This window comes from Hypanus sabinus, chromosome 18 (assembly GCF_030144855.1).
Source record: "Hypanus sabinus isolate sHypSab1 chromosome 18, sHypSab1.hap1, whole genome shotgun sequence".
Lineage (NCBI taxonomy): Eukaryota > Metazoa > Chordata > Chondrichthyes > Myliobatiformes > Dasyatidae > Hypanus > Hypanus sabinus.
In genome coordinates, this window is record NC_082723.1 from 40226582 (window position 1) to 40246035 (window position 19454).

General features: G+C 50.5%; 1 protein-coding gene across 3 annotated transcripts in view; it reads right to left on the bottom strand.

The window, feature by feature from the left end:
• The window catches only part of col5a1 (procollagen, type V, alpha 1), a 352300-nt gene that overhangs the window by 89138 nt on the left and 243708 nt on the right, over positions 1–19454 (bottom strand). For all 3 annotated transcript variants that reach the window (XM_059994251.1, XM_059994250.1, XM_059994249.1), the window contains 9 exons: positions 17172–17228; positions 15843–15896; positions 15614–15667; positions 14133–14186; positions 13924–13977; positions 10710–10763; positions 10553–10597; positions 2948–3001; positions 231–275 (listed from right to left, as the gene is read on the bottom strand). In XM_059994251.1, coding sequence (XP_059850234.1) covers positions 231–275; positions 2948–3001; positions 10553–10597; positions 10710–10763; positions 13924–13977; positions 14133–14186; positions 15614–15667; positions 15843–15896; positions 17172–17228 — 471 coding nt within the window. The remainder of the gene's footprint in view (positions 1–230; positions 276–2947; positions 3002–10552; positions 10598–10709; positions 10764–13923; positions 13978–14132; positions 14187–15613; positions 15668–15842; positions 15897–17171; positions 17229–19454) is intronic.

The following is a 19454-nucleotide window of genomic DNA, read 5'->3' on the forward strand; positions in this document are numbered from 1 at the left end:
CACAGTCCTCTGGCCTATTTCAGATCTGGGTTCCTCTGCTCTGAACATGGCCCTCTCTCTCAGTAGGCATCTAACTCGTCCCTGGGTGAGCAACAGCTCGGGTCGAGGGGATGAACTCAGGTCAGACAGGCTGGGTCAGCCTCTGCTGAGCTGTGGAGGATGGTGTTGGCTGAGAGGGGCTGGGTCAAGGGGCAAGAATGAGTACCTCTGCGTCCACCAGCTGTACCTACCTGACTCCCCTTGGGGCCATTGTGACCATCCATTCCTGTAATTCCCTGGAAAGAAAGCAGAAGGCAGGTTAATTGAAGAAGCACCTCAAGGACGCAGAGGTTTGGAAGTCTTGGGATGTATATCAGGTTGCCGAGGGAGGTGAGGGCAGAAACTAGAGAGATGCTGCCTGTTCCTCGAGGAGAGGTGTCGAGTGAACAAAACTGAAAGGATGACTGGAAAAATTCCAGACTTGGTGCCAATGATGAGGAAGCTTTTGGAATCAGTAACTTGGGAGAAAACCAGGTAAGCAGGGCTAAGGTCCGGGTGAGGGTAGATGGGACTAGGCCAAAGACCAGGTTGGCATCTGACGGGCCGAAGGGCCTGTGTCTGCGCTGTACTGCGTCACGACTCTAAATTTAAACGGCCTTGTAGGCAAGTGTGAGTCGAGGGACTACATCCCTGCAGGCAGTCTGCAGCACCCGGCATCGCCTGGAGTATTCTTAGGGAAGGAGGTCCTTGGGAAAGTGAAAATCATGAAGGACTTACTGAAGTAAATACAGTAACTGGAGGTTGAAAGGGTGGGAAGTAGGGTAATAGATTTGAGGTGAGTGGCAAAATCCTGTGGAAACATGAGGAAGAACTCTGGCTGTCCAGGATTTGGAAGCCTTTGTCCGAAAGTGTGGCAAATACAAAACCAAACAGAAACCTCGAAGGGAAACAGTACAAATACCTGAGGACGAAAACATTGGAGAGTTTCACAGACCAATTGGCCAAATGGCCTTCTTCTGTATGGCTTTGCCCTACATTTCAAATCTCTGCAACCTGCAAAGCCAGGGAGAGAGGGACGTTCCTTCTGTCGAGTCTTTGCATTGATCTGAAGAGGATTTTACCGTCTCCCACACTGGTGCTCACCCTGAGCAGGGCAGGACAGGCACATTCACTTTCAGCTTGAATCTTCATTTCTGACCAGTAAGGAAACTCGTCACTATTGTCAGGAAATGAATTCCTTCACAAAACCAAGTGCATGCACGTAACAAATCCCAAAGGGAGAAATGCTGGAGACTGACCCATTGAGACCCTGAGGTCACAGCTCGTCTGGCCCCGTCCCATGAAAGGTCAGTCACAATCGCAAATGATGAGACCTCAGAGCCTGAGGCAGCTAGTCCCAGAAGATGACAGGTCAAGTAAAGCTGATAACTTTTTAATATACATGATATCCACATTTTGCTTCCCTGGTTATTTGGTCCCACTTCACCAAGAGGCCCAATCTGATCCCGGTGTGACTGAATTTACATTGGAAGTGTTTGCTGATCTATATTGCTACCCCCCCTCCACTCCTTTAAACAGCAACCTATTAGATTCTCATTGTTTTTATATCTGTCCATAGTCTCACCTATTTTTATCCCTGTAAATTCTGCTCAGCCCCCATCCCTCCAAGGCCCACTGCAAACTTTGGTGCCTCACCACGGCTCAGTTGCCTCGTGCTGTCAGGGTCCAGGCTCCTGAATTCCTTCCCCACACATCTGACTCTCAACCACTCTTTTTAAGCTTCCTGAAATCTTCCATTTGCTCCAGTATTTCACTTTGAGCTTCATTGTCAAGCTCAGTAGTGAAGCGTCTCAGCAAAACCAATGATTATTTTAATATTTAGCTTAGAGATACAGTGCAGAGTAGGCCCAACCAGCCTTCTAAGCCACACTGCCCTCGCAACCCCTGACTTAACCCTAACCTAACCACAGGACAGTTTACAACCTGGTACACCTTTGGAGTGTGGGAGGAAACTGGATAACCCAACGACAGCTCACACAGCCCACAGAGAGTATGTACAGAGGATGCCGGAATTGAACTCTGAAATCTGAGGCCCCAAGCTGTAATAACATCGTGCTAACTGCTACGCTATCGTGGTGCCCAGAGGTGAAGTTGTCAAAGGTGCGGCCATAAATGCAATTTCCTGCTGTTCGTGTACAGAGTTTGAAGGGATGGTGATTTAGCATTCACCAAAGTTCCTGGTATATGGTCCTCTTGGGTGCCTGTTGATATTAAACCATAATGCTGGCCTCCAGATCTCAGGAATCCTATTACCAGGAAATGAACAAGCTTTTTGGAGTCCTGAGCAAAAAATATATATATTTTTAAAAATGTATTGATTTACGGGACGTGGGCGTCGCCAGCATGTATTACCTATCCCTAGTTGCCCTTGAGAAGGTGGTGATGAGCTGATCAGTTCAGAGACCAGCTCCAAAATACGGAGAAATCAAAACAGCACAGGACCTCGACTGGGGATAAGTGGAACAGGGATTTTGCTGTGCAGAAAGAAGCAGCTCCCTCAGTGGACATTCAGGGATTTCACAAGGAGTTTGGAGACGCGCTTGAGACAAGACACTTAGCAGGGAAGCTTGTCACTTTAGAGAACCCATCAATTGGTACCGGTCTGTGTTGGAATCTAACCTGCACACTGCACATTGATGGGTTCAGGGGCTTTGTTCTCTAAAGTGACAATTGTATAATTCATGCCCAAGTAAACAGAGGTTAGTTTGGATCACATAGTAAAGGGGCATTAATGTGAAATTGGATATGGTGTTCTGCTTCTAATTACACATGAGGGAGAGGTGGCTGCTTGGCTGTGTGTCTGATGCCTGACCCTCGCTCAACAATGGATCCTCGAATGGAGGTCAACAACCAAAGATACTCACGGGGGTGGGGAGGGGAATCAAAGACGGCGCTCAAAGATACTCACGGGGGGCCCAGGAAGTCCTGCTGGTCCTTTCGGTCCAAGTAAACCACGGGGGCCCTGTGAGGGGAAAACACAATGAGACGCGTCACCAAACAACTCCTACTGGAAGTATTCACTCTCACCGGGGATCACACGTGGAATCCCATTCAGAATCAAACAAATCCGACCAACGATTAACTCCAGAGTCCAGCCTGGAATCAAACAATTCCACACAACTTCAAGCTCTCCTATCTGGCAACAAGGAGTCCCAACTGGCATCGAGCAATTCTGCCCGGCAACAAAAAAACCCCCAACTACTATCAAATTAACCAAGCTATCATCAAACAAGTGTAATTCGTAACACCAATTCCCATCAGGCATCATAAAAATACCAAATGACTGGTGATAATCCTGCCCACATCAAACCAAACTTTTAGATAGGTACTGTACATGGAGCTTAGAAAAATAGAGGGCTATGTGCTAGGGAAATTCTAGGCAGTTTGCAAAGTAGATTACATAGTCGGCACAACATTGTGGGCCGAAGGGCCTGTAATGGGCTGTAAATGTCAATGTTCTATGTTCAAACCTGCCTGGCAATGGGCAATCTTCCTGGCATCGAACAAACCCATTCTAGGCATCAGACAATCCCAAATGGTATCACACTGACCAACATTAAGTGATTGTGCTCATTATCAGACAATCCCACTCGACATTGAAGATTCCTACTTGGCAACCAATGGTCCCGCCCAACAGCATGTAATTCCATCTGGCAACAAATGATCCCAATGATTTCCAAACCAATCCACCTGGATTTCTACCAATTCCAAGTAGCACCAGAAAGGCAAAATTAAACATTCCTGCCCGGCTTCAAACAATTCTGCTCAGCTTCAAAAAAACTCCCGCTCCAGATCTAACTATCTTTGTCAGCATCAATAATCGCAAAACAGCGTCAGGCAATTCTGTGCAATCTCAAACTGCTCCTGCCCAGCACCAAACAATCCCACAATGCAAACCCTGTTCCCCCGCGCAATAACCACTCCCACCCTCCATCAGATTAGCCCAAGTGTCATCAAACCATTCCAAATGGTATCAACCAGGCCGACCATCAAACGATCCTGCGCAGAGACAAACAATCCTAAGTAATAAGAAACAATCAATTCTGGATGGCCTAAATCCATCCCAGCCAACACCACCCAATACCATTCAACCTCAAACAGTCCCACCAGACATTATACCATGCATTATCAAACAACTAAAGCTGGAATTGAAATACCTAACTCCAAATGGAACAATCCCGACTAGGAGCACATGTTCCCACATGGACTTATACATTTCAAACCAACATTAACCAGGTATGTGGCATCAAATGATGTCTACTGTGCCAAGCTCCTCCACCCACTGTCAAATAACTTCAATTAACAAAATATCTTGCCTGGCATCCAATATTCCAGCTCGGCATGCAACAATCCCACCCAAAATGACAGCACCCCTACCTAGCAACAAAACCATCCCGGCTGGCTGCTAAGAGTTCCAACTTGCATCAGAAAATGCTGCTGGTGACCCAGCGTAGAACCATTGCATCCAGTTTCAAACAATCCGATCCACAATGAAACATTCCCAATCAGCTCCGCATGCTCTCCATGGATTTGTACAACGTGGCCCAACGTTAATCAGGGGCAGCATTAAAATCCATTGGGCTTCAAACAATTCCAACTGACAAAAACTACCCCAGCCGATGTACACTGTGTGGGAACATACATTCCTGTCTGATATCAGATAAGCCTGCCTAGCATCAGTAAAGTCACTCACCATGAACCAACCCACCAGGTATCTAACATCCAGAGTGCCTACGATCATACATTCTAACCTGGTAACAGACAATCCCGTCCAGAATCACAAAATCTCAACTGGCCTCAAATACCAGAACAGCAAAATCTAAGACCCCACTCACCCCATGCCTCCTCTCTTCGCTCCTCTCCAATCAAGCAAAGGCCACGAAAGCCGAAAGGTGCATACCAGCAGGCTCAAGGACAACTTCTGTCCCACTGTTATCAGTCTTGAACAGACCTCTTGTATGATAAGATGGATTTAGGCTCACAATCTAACTTGTTAAGATCTTACATTTTATCATTTACCTGCATTGCACTTTTCCTTTATTCTGCATTGTTATTGTTTTACCTCAACGAACTGTGTAATAATCTGATCTGTATGAACAGTTGCCAAGAGAAGCTTTTCACCGTATCTTGGTACGCATGATAAACACAAACCAACGCCGATACTGACAATTGCAATCTTCATCAATGAGTCACAAACAGCGCCATATCACAAAACCAACACATCAAGTGATTAAAACCACCATTGAACAATCCTCGCCAACATCAAACATGCTCGTCAAATAACACCACCCAGCAAGATATAATCCCAGCCAACAGATCATAAACTAAACCACCAATGATTCAAATCCACTATTAATCAATCCAACTGGATTTAATCCAAACTGCGACTCAACAATCCAGAATGAAACATTCTCTGAAACATTCCATATGGATTTGTATAATTCCAGCCAAAATCAATTCGGCCCAGAATCAGATGATAATGCTGGGCACCAACCACATTAGCTCACCATCAAACAATTCCAAACAACACAAATAATTCCACCCGGTATAAAACACATGGCTTCAACCAGTCCCAGGATCAGACAATCCTGGCTGGCAGCAGACAATTCACACAATTCCAAGCGTCATTCAACAATCCGGCCCAACATCAAACCAACATGACCGACACAAGCAATACCATCCAGTGAGAAACATCCCAGCTGGTATCAAACAATATTTCCCAGCAACAAGTAAGTTCAAAGTAAAGTACATACAACCCAGAGATTTGTTTTCTTGTGGGCAATCACTGTAAATCCAAGAAACACAACAGAATCCGTGAGGGACTCCACCTGAAAGGACGTCAAACAACTGATGTGCAAAAGACAACAAATTGGCCAAATACAAAAGAACAAATGAATGATTGATTCATTCAATAAGCACATAAACAAACAAACAAGCAAGAAATGTCGAGAACATGAGATGAAGAGTCCTTGAAAGTGAGTCCATAGGTTGTGGGAACATTTCAGTGATGGGTCGAATGAATCTGAGTGAGGTTAACCCCTAAGGTTCAAGTACCTGGTGGTTGAGGTGTAATAGCTGTTCCTGAACATGGTGGTGAGGGTCCTGAGGCTCCTGTAACTTCATCCTGATGGCAGCAGCAAGAAGATTCCCACTGGCATCAAATGATTGCGATTGGCTTCCAAGAAAGCCAATGGGTGTCATGCAAACTAATAACTAAAACATGTCAAACGATAGCACCTGGTATTGCACCAGTAGGTCATCAAAGCAGTAAGCAATTACGCCAGTCATGGAACAATCCCACCTGGCATCTAATAAACAACACTGGTGCCAAACAATCAAGTCCATCATTAAATAATCCTGCCTGACAACAAACAATCCCAATGCATGTCAATCCTAATTGGAAACAAACTATTCAACTCCCAACACAGTGTTTCCAACCAGCACTGCATAGTCCCACATGGATTTGTATCAATCAGGAACAATGTCAATAAATTCCGCCCTGTGTTGGACAATTGCACCCGGCATTACACAATCCGAAGCGGAAGCAAATGACTCCAACTGGAATCAGGTGATCCAAGCTGTGATTAAACAATGCAATCCACAATGACAAGTTTGCAACAAGCATCCCATTCTCCCACATAGATTTGTACAAAGCCAAGCAGCGGCCGTCAGGCACGACATCAAACAACCCTGCCTGATATCTAACAAAGCTAACACACCAGACATCGAGCAACTCCTACTGAAATGGAGCATTCTCATCCCATACAGCAAAACCTCAAGTGATCTTGACTGCAATTGAGCAATCCCATCCAGAATCAACAGTCCAATCTGCCACCCAAATATTGAGTAATTCCACCAGAAAATCAAACCACCAACCAGTCACGTTCTACCAGAAAAGGAGCCAACAACTTGCAGCCCCTTCTCTCTGTTATCGGCCGCTTGCCAGGGGAAAGGAATACTGATCAGTAGAGACACATAACCATATCTTCACCAACTCCATCCAGAATACTCCTTGCGTGAGCTTCCATATCTTATCTCCCTTTGTGCTGAGTTGCACAACTAAAAGTGAATAGACTCAAAATAACACAGAACCAGGTAAATCCGAGGTAAAAATGAGAAATGCAACATACACAGAAAGTGAGGAGAGAGAAGTTGATATTTCAAGTCAATAAACTTTCATACAATCTGGAAAAGCTTTAGATAAAGCAAGCTCTAAGGTGCTGAAGATCCAAAGCAACACACACAAAATGCTGGAGGATCTCAGCAGGTCAGGCAGCATCTATGGAAAAGAGTACACAGTTGACATTTCCAGCTGAGACCCTTCATCAGGACTGAGAGGGAAGGGGCCTGAATTAAACAGCAGGGGGTGGGGGTTAGGGGAAAGGAACTTGTTAGAAGGTGATAGGTGAAGCCGGGGGGTAGGAAAGGTCAAGGACTAAGAAGAAATAATCTGATAGGAGATAGGAGAGGACAGTGGACCATAGGCGAAAGAGGAGGTGATAGGCAGGTGAGGAGTAAAAGGACAGAGTGGGGAATAAAGGGAAGAGGGGGGGTTTGTGTTCACTGAAAGGAGTAATTGATATTCATACCATCAGGTTGGTAGGTACCCAGACGGAATACAAGGTGTTGCTCCTCCAGCCTGAGCATGGTCTCACCAAGCAGAAGAGGAGGCCACAGACTGACACGTCGGATTGGGAACGGGAACTGGAGTTAAAACGTTTGGTCACTGGGAAGTCCCACTTGTGGCGGATGGTGCCGAGGTGCTCGATAAAGATGCAAAGGAAGCAGGAGGTGGGATGACAGAAGAGCACTGAAGGGAGGGTGTGTGGGAGAGGAGATGAGTGGAAGTGTGAGGCACTGGAACAGTGAAGGAAGAAAATTACAAGTCTGGAAAGATGCAAATACAGAAAAATTATGTAAATTTACCAGAGGAAGAGGAAGGAATGCCGGATATCAGAGATTTAAATCCTGTAAATGCTGATTTTCAGAAACTGTTGAATTTATTGTTAAGATTGGAGGGTTGTAACGTGTCTAGTCAGAGGAAGAGGTGCCATGCCTTGAACTCATGTTGAAGTCTGTCAGCCTGAGGCCAACATTACAGAAGTCAGAGTGGGATGAACAGGGCAACCAAAAGCTGAAATTCACGTACAGATTGAAAGGTGTCCAGCTGATCTCCCCAGTACAGGAGAGCTCACATCAGGAGCTGTGGATAAAATATGCTTTCTTTATCATGGAGATTTGCCAATGTTGAACGTTCAGTGTTGCTTCTCCACAGATACTGCCTGAGTTGCAAAGTACTTCCATTTCTTTTTCTTTCTGATAGTTTGAAAAACATCAGTCATTGACTCTAGTGCTTATTTCAAACTCTTTGCACGTCCAGTGCCTGGCATTGTATCCCAGTTTTACTGACAACAGATCCAGAACTTTATTAACACTTGTTTTTTCTGTAACGTCCTTGAGCCAAGTTTTGAAATTCATCGTAGTTACATGCCTTGTAATCCAGCCCACGGTTTGGGTGCTCATTCCAAACTTTGCACAGAATTCTCATTCCAGGCTTTGCTCAGAATTCCCTTTCCAAGCTTGATATAAAATTCCCGTGCCATACTTTGTACATGCCAGTCCCAGGCCATGAATTATAAATGTACTGCAGTAATTCCATTCCATCCTTGGCAAAATCTCCAACATCAGGTTGGTATTGATATCCAGTTCGATACTGGTCCTGTGCTCACAGCCGATATTCTGACTCTGTCTCTGCATTCTGGTCACCGCCCGTGACGTGGCCATCAACCTTTGTTGCCGCACTTGTATCCGGTTGCTGAGTTTGAACTTCAGCAGACACTCAGCTGCCCTCTTGTTCAACCGACAGTCTGCAAATGTGGAAACCTCACAGTGCGTTCCGGCAAAAAGACAATACTGTATCGCAGGAACACAGTTCAACAGGCCAGCATTCCCAAAATTAACCAGCCTCCTTTAACCCACCGATCCCATTAACACACCGACAAACTCCGTCAGTGTAACACCAATACACCCTACACCCTCAGTGTGACACTGATACACCCTACACCCTCAGTGTGACACCGATACACCCCACACCCTCAGTGTAACACTGATACACCCCACACCCTCAGTGTGACACCGATACACCCCACACCCCTCAGTGTGACACCGATACACCCCACACCCCTCAGTGTGACATTGATACACCCTACACCCTCAGTGTGACACCGATACACCCCACACCCCTCAGTGTGACATTGATACACCCTACACCCTCAGTGTGACACTGATACACCCTACACCCTCAGTGTGACACCGATACACCCCACACCCTCAGTGTAACACTGATACACCCCACACCCTCAGTGTGACACCGATACACCCCACACCCCTCAGTGTGACACCGATACACCCCACACCCCTCAGTGTGACACCGATACACCCCACACCCTCAGTGTGACACCGATACACCCCACACCCTCAGTGTGACACTGATACACCCCACACCCTCAGTGTGACACCGATACACCCCACACCCCTCAGTGTGACACCGATACACCCCACACCCTCAGTGTGACACCGATACACCCCACACCCTCAGTGTGACACCGATACACCCCACACCCCTCAGTGTGACACCGATACACCCCACACCCTCAGTGTAACACCGATATACCCCACACCCCTCAGTGTAACACTGATACACCCCACACCCCTCAGTGTAACACCGATACACCCCACACCCTCAATGTGACACCGATACACCCCACACCCCTCAGTGTGACACCGATACACCCCACACCCCTCAGTGTAACACCGATACACCCCACACCCCTCAGTGTGACACTGATACACCCCACACCCTCAGTGTGACACCGATACACCCCACACCCTCAGTGTGACACCGATACACCCCACACCCTCAGTGTGACACCGATACACCCCACACCCCTCACTGTAACACTGATACACCCCACACCCCTCACTGTAACACCGATACACCCCACACCCCTCAGTGTTACACTGATACACCCCACACCCTCAGTGTGACACTGATACACCCCACACCCCTCAGTGTAACACCGATACACCCCACACCCTCAGTGTGACACTGATATACCCCACACCCCTCACTGTAACACCGATACACCCCACACCCCTCAGTGTAACACCGATACACCCCACATCCTTCAGTGTAACACCGATACACCCCACACCCCTCAGTGTAACACTGATACACCCCACACCCTCAGTGTAACACTGATACACCCCACACCCCTCAGTGTAACACCAATACACCCCACACCCCTCAGTGTAACACCGATACACCCCACACCCCTCAGTGTGACACTGATACACCCCACACCCCTCAGTGTGACACTGATACACCCCACACCCTCAGTGTGACACCGATACACCCCACACCCTCAGTGTGACACTGATATACCCCACACCCCTCAGTGTAACACTGATACACCCCACACTGCACAGAGAAACCCTCTTGTGTTGTACTCACTGGTTCACCGGGTAACCCTCTTGGGCCAGCTTCTCCATCATCCCCCTGTAACAGACAATGAGAGGTTGCGGTTAGCGGCAATATCTGGAGGTTAGCTCCTGCTGGGAATGGCCCCAGGATCAGGGTCCGCATTACTCCCCTGTCCACCTCTACTCACCCGCTCTCCATCTTCTCCTGATGGCCCAGGTTGTCCTTGAGGCCCCGAATCGCCCTGGGAAGAAAGAGGAGACAGATCACAGGTTGTGGGTTAACGTTTATAATAGTCATTATTTAATGCACTGCTCTGACACTGAGCACTCTGTTTTCCTGTTGCTTGACCCCGTCTTGCACTGTCTCTGTGCCTCATTATCCTGACGAAATGGCTGTTAAGTTTTCACTTACGCCTTATCTTCCTGTACCCTTCTGATTAGTTCACTTCCAATGGTGAACCCCCCCCCTCCCACATCTACCGTGCTCACTAGTTCCTGCCTCCCCCAACCCCCTCCCACATCTACCGCGCTCACTAGTTCCTGCACCGGCCAAACTTGGCTGTAAGGTTCTCAGCCTTATTTGACTGTCCCTCTCTCTCAAAATTCCTCCAGCTTCATCATCTTCTATAATTCCCATTCTCCAATTCTGGCTTCTCCTCATCCTAGATTTGGTTTTTAGTAGCGATTGAGCCTTGAACAAGGGGACATGACAACAAGATAAGTGGCCAGTCATTTAAGATGGAGGTGCCTAGAAATTTATTTTCGCTGAGCCTGGTGAATCTCTGGAATGATCTGCTCCCTTGGGTAGTGGAGGCGGGATCATCACAAATATTTATGGTTGGAGCAAGATAAATGATTGAAAGGTTGAGCAACTGAGGATTATGGGGAACACAGAAGAACGGAGGCCAGCACTTATCAGCATGATCGCATTGAATATTCGGCAGGCTTGCGGCCTACTGCTGTTTCTGTAGATTTGCAGCACTCCGTCACTGGTGTTAGCTGCTCTGTGTTTGGGATTGATCTCTCTAAACTTATGGCGTCTTTAACCATCGCTCCCCCAACAAGACGTGCCTCCTGGACCGAGCTCTCAGTCACCTGTCCTCACGTGCCCTATACCACTCCATCATTTCTTTGCTTCGAGCTTCGGAGGCCTCGGCAATCCTGGAGATTCCCAGCAGATGGCGCTTTTGCCTGCGAATCTTCGGAAATCTGGATTAAGTTGCTGCACTAATATTTCATGGTAAAATTTAATTTAAAGCAGAAAGAATTTGTGCAGCCTTGGGGGAAGATTCACAGAAACTACAGGGAAATAGTTTGAATTTTGTTGTTTGCTGTTTTGTCCTGAATTCACTGAAGAAATAAAGCTCCAGGAACAATTGCCAGGTCACAGTCGGACAGGCAGATTGTGGATGAGGGAGGGTGAGTTGATTTTTTTGGGTACATTTGGGAGAGCTGGGGCTCTTTCCTGTAGAAGGGCAAGGGAGGGAGTCACAAACAAGAGAAAATCTGCAGATGCCAGAAATCCAAGTAACACACACACAAAATGCTGGAGGAACTCAGCAGGCCAGGCAGCATCTATGGACGAGAGCATAGTTGATGTTTCGGGCCGAGACCTTACCTACTGATGTCTATTATAAACCACGTGACTCTCACAGGTACCTGGAGTATACCTCTTCCCACCCCGTTACTTGTGAAAACACCATACCCTTCTCTCAATTCCTCTGCCTCTGCTGCATCTGCTCTCAGGATGAAGCTTTTCATTCCGGAACGAAGGAGATTCCCTCCTTCTACAAGGAAAGGGGCTCCCCTTTCTCCACCGTCAATGCTGCCCTCAACCGCATCACCTCCATTTCAAGCACGTCTGCCCTCACCCTACCACTCCACCAGCTTCTGTGCCCAGCACATAGTTCTCCGTAACTTCCGCCCTCTTGACTGGGATCCCAAGCACATCTTGCCCTTCCCCCCACCTTCTCCCTCCTGCAGGGATCGTTCCCTACGCGACTCCCTTGTCCATTTGTCCCTCCCCACTGACCTCCGTCCTGGCACTTACCCTTGCGAGCGGATCAGGGAGGATCCCTGCCCCTACACCCCTTCCCTCACTACCATTCAGGGCCCTAAACAGTCCTTCCAGGTGAGGCAAGACTTTTCCTGTGAGCTTGTTGGGGTCACCTACTTTATCCGGTGCTCCTGGTGCAGCCTCCTCTATATCGGAGCGACCCGACGTAGATTGGGAGACCACTTTGCCAAGGACCTGCACTCCGTCCGGCAGAAAAAAGCGGGATCTCCCAGAGGCCACCCATTTTAATTCCACTTCCCATTTCCATTCCAACATGTCAGTCCATGGCCTCCTCTACAACCGCAATGAGGCCAAACTCAGGCTGGAGAGCAGCACCCTATATTCTGTCTGGGTAGCCTCCAACCTGATTGCTTGAACATCGATTTCTCTAACTTCCAGTATTGCCCCCCTTCCTCCTGCCCTCTTTCACCATTCCCCATTCCAACTTCCCTCTCTCATCTCCTCTCCTTACCTGCCCAAACCCTCCCTCTGGTGCTCCTCCCCCATTTCCCTTCTTCCACTGCCTTCTGTCCTCTCCTATCAGATTCCCCCTTCTCCAGCCCCATTTCTCTTTCACTAATCGACTTCCCAGCTCTTTACTTCCTCCCTCCCTCCCCCCAGTTTCACCTATCATCTTGAGTTTCTTGCTCCCTACCCCCCACCCTCTAACTCCAACTCCTCGTTTTTTTTTCTGCAGCCGTCCTGAAGGGTCTTGGCCTGAAACGTCGACTGTACTCTTCTCCACACATGCTGCCTGGCCTGCTGAGCTCCTCCAGTGTTTTGTGTCTGTTGGTGAGAGAGTCAGTCCCTTACAGTTGATGCCCTGGTTTGTCGTCCCCCCCCAAAGTGAGAGTGCCGTGACGATGAAGAGTTTGCTAGATGAGGAAGGAGACGGGGAGTGTGGCCGGGGAGGAAGACCACGACTCAGGAGGGGGCACGTGAAATTCAGAACACACCAACAGGACAGCAGGCAATGCAACCAAGAACACGTGTGGCTACTCCAGCAGAGTCTGCCCTCGAGACAAGCCGTGTTCAGACGGAGACTGACGGAAATCAACCAGGGCGTGAAGCTTCCCCGAGACGGGTGAGTTCAGTGCAGGGCCGGACTGATGGACACAAGCTGACAGGTGATTTCCTCACAGTCTGCCAATTTGAGGATTCCTCGGGCCTGAACAAGGAATCAGATGGTGAGCCGACTAAACAGGTGGGAGAGGAGACGAGCAGGGACTGAGTCTGTCTCTCCCCCATTCCCTCAACAAACGTCAGCTCCCGTTTCAAGTACAGCTGCCCCCACCACCCTCTCCCCATCTCCTCCAGCATCTCCGGTGGCCATGTGCAATACTCACTCGGTTGCCCTTCTCACCCGGAAGTCCAGGCAGTCCGTCGAATCCTCGGTCACCCTGTGAACCAAGAAAGAGTTTCAATCTGACGGAGGGGTTGGGGATGGGGGGGGGGGGGGGGGGGGGTAGGGCAGGATGTGGCTCAGCCCGTGTTCCTGGACGTTACACAACACTGGCGTTCGGGAGACTGGGATAGCTCCTCGTTCCGCAGTTACCTTTCGTCCAGGAGTCCCTGGGATCCCTCTGGCTCCGTCAGTTCCCGGTCGACCCTGGAACAAAGCAAAAGTCTGTCACAGGAACCTCCTGGTCATTGCACAAGGCTCCCCGAGCCTCAGGCCTCTCCCCTCCTGAAGGAGCCATTTTCACTGGGCCACAAGTTACTGAACATGGTCAAGATCAGAGACTTGGCTGTGTCCTGGTCCTGTGCCCTTTCTCAGTGACCCAGAGCCTACGATTCAGGAGGATGAATCTGGCCCCTCAGTTGGATCAGAGTGAATCTTTATCCTAACACACATCGTGCACCGGTATTGTGAACGCTAACTAAAGCAAGCAAGCTAAAGCTCAGGCTGGAGGATGGGATTGGTGAACCCGATTTTCTGCTGTCCTCTGTTGTGTTAGTAACTCCCTGCAACTCGAACAGCTCTCAGCTCTAACGTAAAGGATGTGTCCCCTCATTCTGACCTCTTCTCTCGATGATTCTCTATCCACTCTATCAAACCCTAACCCCGCCACCCACGGCCCCACTCCAGCTGCTCTGTGCTCAGGTGAGGGCGAGGAGGTCTGCAGCCTTGTCCCTCTGGGGCCCTGTACTCCAGCAGCATCCATCCGATTCCATAGCACAGGCGGCCATTCAGCCCACTGAGTTTCCCAGCAGTTCACTGATTTCTCCCACTCAACTCCCTCCCCAGTACAGCTGCACACTCCTCCTTTACAAATATTTATCCATTTCTGAACTTTGACTGAGTCTAACTCCCCCATGCTGCCCGGTTGCCCCTTTACACACGACAGCTCAGTGAGTGACAGGAGGTTTTCTTCTGTTGCCCTGTCGAACCCTTCCCCTTCACCCTCGATCCTTTCCCATCCTCACCCCACGGACCCTCTGTCCCTCTCCTTGACCCACTGACCCTCTCCCTCCTCCACCCACCCCACCATCCCTCTCCTCCTCACCCCACTGACCCTCTCCCTCCTCCACCCACCCCACCATCCCTCTCCTCCTCCTCGCCCCACTGACCCTTTCCCTTCTCCTTGCCCTGACCCTCTCCCTCCTCCACCCACCCCACCATCCCTCTCCCTTCTCCACCCACCCCACTGACCCTCTCCCTTCTTCTCCTTGCCCTGACCCTCTCCCTCCTCTCCCTCGCCCCACCAACCCTTTCTCCGTTTCCCCTCATTCCTCCCTCTCATCTCCTGGGCCCTCTTTCCTACCCCTCATCCACCCACCCTCCCCTCCCCCTCAATGCACGGCCTGCTCTCCAGTCCACGATCTGTCTCATTCTGCATCCCGTCCACACCCAGCCTACCCCCCCTCCCCTCCCCATGCCCGTCCTCGTACTCCTTCCCCCCTCCGCGGACCCCACGTTCCGAGAGGCTCCCTGCATACAGTATTGCCGAATCCCGTCAAACCCACCCCCCACACAGCCTCAGCTGTCCAGAGCCCCGAATTGGAGGGCTCACCCCCAGAATGAGGCACACTCACCCTGCGGCCTGGCTTTCCAGTGGGACCGGGTGGGCCTTGGGCACCTCGCGGACCCTGGGTTGAAGGAATGATGAGAAGGTTAATAGGAGCCACCAATCACTACAAGCGGTGTCCGCCCATTAAACGGTTCACCATATCTAAAGCCCTCCACACATGCTGATGAGGGCGGCCCGCTCCCGCTTGGGCCGGACCGTTAACTGAACTGGTGGATGAGTCTTCTTCCACTCACCTGAGGGCCCATATCTCCCATATCACCTTTTATTCCGATGTAACCAGGCGGCCCCTGGGGGGAGATAAATGAGATGGTTACAAGACTTTGACACACATAGATGCTGCCCCTCCCTATACAACCCTTGGACTGGCTGGCACATACAGCCCTCTACACAGTCCCAGTGTACACAGACCTCTACACAGTCCCAGTACCGCACAGCCCCCTACACAGTTCCAGCACAAAACAGTTCCGGACACAGTCCCAGTGTACACAGACCCCTACACAGTCCCAGTGTACACAGACCTCTACACAGTCCCAGCAGAGCACAGACCCCTACACAGTCCCAGCAGAGCACAGACCCCTACACAGTCCCAGTGTACACAGACCTCTACACAGTCTCAGCAGAGCACAGACCCCTACACAGTCCTGGCACAAAACAGCTCCCTACAGTCCCAGTACAGCACAGCCACTACACAGTCCCAGTGGAGAACAGCCCCTACACAGTCCCAGTGCAGAACAACCCCCTGCACAATGCCAGCACACACAGTGTTCTACACAGTCCCAGCACACACAGCATTGTACAGTCCCAGCACACACAGCATTGTACACAGTCCCAGCACACACAGCATTGTACAGTCCCAGCACACACAGCATTGTACACAGTCCCAGCACACACAGCATTGTACACAGTCCCAGCACACACAGCATGCTACACAGTCCCAGCACACACAGCATGCTAGTCCCAGCACACACAGCATTGCACACAGTCCCAGCACACACAGCATGCTACACAGTCCCAGCACACACAGCATTGTACACAGTCCCAGCACACACAGCATGCTACAGTTCTAGCACACACAGCATGCTACACAGTCCCAGCACACACAGCATGCTACACAGTCCCAGCACACACAGCATTGTACAGTCCCAGCACACACAGCATTGTACACAGTCCCAGCACACACAGCATGCTACACAGTTCTAGCACACACAGCATGCTACACAGCCCCAGCACACACAGCATGCTACACAGTCCCAGCACACACAGCATTGTACAGTCCCAGCACACACAGCATTGTACACAGTCCCAGCACACACAGCATGCTACACAGTTCTAGCACACACAGCATGCTACACAGTCCCAGCACACACAGCATGCTACACAGTCCCAGCACACACAGCATTGTACACAGTCTCTGGACACACAGTCTGTTTCTGCAAGCCTCTTGTCCCAGCCCAGGGAACCGCGATATGGCACAGCCCCCCCGAGGCTGAACCACACCAAGTGCTGCATTCTTTCTCACTGTATTCCCAGTAATAAACCAATATGCAGTGGTCAGTACTCACTATGGGACCAGGCCTGCCGGTCAATCCCATTGGCCCTGTCGGACCTCGCAATGCCAGCTGTAAGGCAAACAGAAACATCCTGCATCAGTAACTGCTCACCCAATGTGAGATTTCAGACAGCAGTCATGTTCCTGCGGAACACACACAAAATGCTGGAGGTACTCAGCAAGTCAAGCATCTATGGGAAGGAATTAACAGTCAATGCTTTGGGTTGCCCCTCTGACAGTGTGACACTCCCTCAGTACTGCCCTTCTGACGGTGGGACACTCCCTCAGTACTGTCCCTCTGACGGTGTGACACTCCCTCAGTACTGCCCCTCTGACGGTGGGACACTCCCTCAGTACTGTCCCTCTGACAGTGTGACATTCCCTCAGTACTGCCCCTCTGACAGTGTGACACTCCCTCAGTACTGCCCCTCTGATGATGCGACACTCCCTCAGTACTGCCCCTCTGACGATGCGACACTCCCTCAGTACTGTCCCTCTGACGGTGTGACACTCCCTCAGTATTGCCCCTCTGACGGTGGGACACTCCCTCAGTACTGTCCCTCTGACAGTGTGACATTCCCTCAGTACTGTCCCTCTAACGGTGTGACACTCCCTCAGTACTGCCCCTCTGATGATGCGACACTCCCTCAGTACTGCCCCTCTGACAGTGTGACACTCCCTCAGTACTGCCCCTCTGACGATGCGACACTCCCTCAGTACTGTGCCTCTGACGGGGTGACATTCCCTCAGTACTGCCCCTCTGACAGCGTGACACTCCCTCAGTACTGTCCCTCCAACAGTGTGACACTCCCTCAGTACCGTCCCTCTGACGGTGTGACACTCCCTCAGTACCGTCCCTCTGACGGTGTGACACTCCCTCAGTACCGCCCCTCTGACGGTGTGACACTCCCTCAGTACTGTCCCTCTGACTGTGTGACACTCCCTCAGTACTGTCCCTCTGACGGTGTGACACTCCCTCAGTACTGTCCCTCTGACTGTGTGACACTCCTTCAGTACTGTCCCTCTGACAATGTGACACTCCCTCAGTACTGTCCCTCTGACGGTGTGACACTCTCTCAGTACTGTCCCTCCGACAGTGTGACACTCCTTCAGTACTGTCTGTCTGACGGTGTGACACTCCCTCAGTACTGTCCCTCTGACGGTGGGACACTCCCTCAGTACTGTCCGTCTGACGGTGTGACACTCCCTCAGTACTGTCCCTCTGACGGTGGGACACTCCCTCAGTACTGTCCCTCTGACAGTGTGACATTCCCTCAGTACTGTCCCTCTAACGGTGTGACACTCCCTCAGTACTGCCCCTCTGACGATGAGACACTCCCTCAGTACTGCCCCTCTGACAGTGTGACACTCCCTCAGTACTGCCCCTCTGACGATGCGACACTCCCTCAGTACTGTGCCTCTGACAGTGTGACACTCCCTCAGTACCGTCCCTCTGACGGTGTGACACTCCCTCAGTACCGTCCCTCTGACGGTGTGACACTCCCTCAGTACCGTCCCTCTGACGGTGTGACACTCCCTCAGTACTGTCCCTCTGACTGTGTGACACTCCTTCAGTACTGTCCCTCTGACAATGTGACACTCCCTCAGTACTGTCCCTCTGACGGCGTGACACTCTCTCAGTACTGTCCCTCCGACAGTGTGACACTCCTTCAGTACTGTCTGTCTGACGGTGTGACACTCCCTCAGTACTGTCCCTCTGACGGTGGGACACTCCCTCAGTACTGTCCCTCTGACGGTGGGACACTCCCTCAGTACTGTCCCTCTGACAGTGTGACATTCCCTCAGTACTGTCCCTCTAACGGTGTGACACTCCCTCAGTACTGCCCCTCTGACGATGCGACACTCCCTCAGTACTGCCCCTCTGACAGTGTGACACTCCCTCAGTACTGCCCCTCTGACGATGCGACACTCCCTCAGTACTGTGCCTCTGACGGTGTGACATTCCCTCAGTACTGCCCCTCTGACAGCGTGACACTCCCTCAGTACTGTCCCTCCAACAGTGTCACACTCCCTCAGTACCGTCCCTCTGACGGTGTGACACTCCCTCAGTACCGTCCCTCTGACGGTGTGACACTCCCTCAGTACCGTCCCTCTGACGGTGTGACACTCCCTCAGTACCGCCCCTCTGACGGTGTGACACTCCCTCAGTACTGTCCCTCTGACGGTGTGACACTCCCTCAGTACTGTCCCTCTGACTGTGTGACATTCCTTCAGTACTGTCCCTCTGACAATGTGACACTCCCTCAGTACTGTCCCTCTGACGGCGTGACACTCT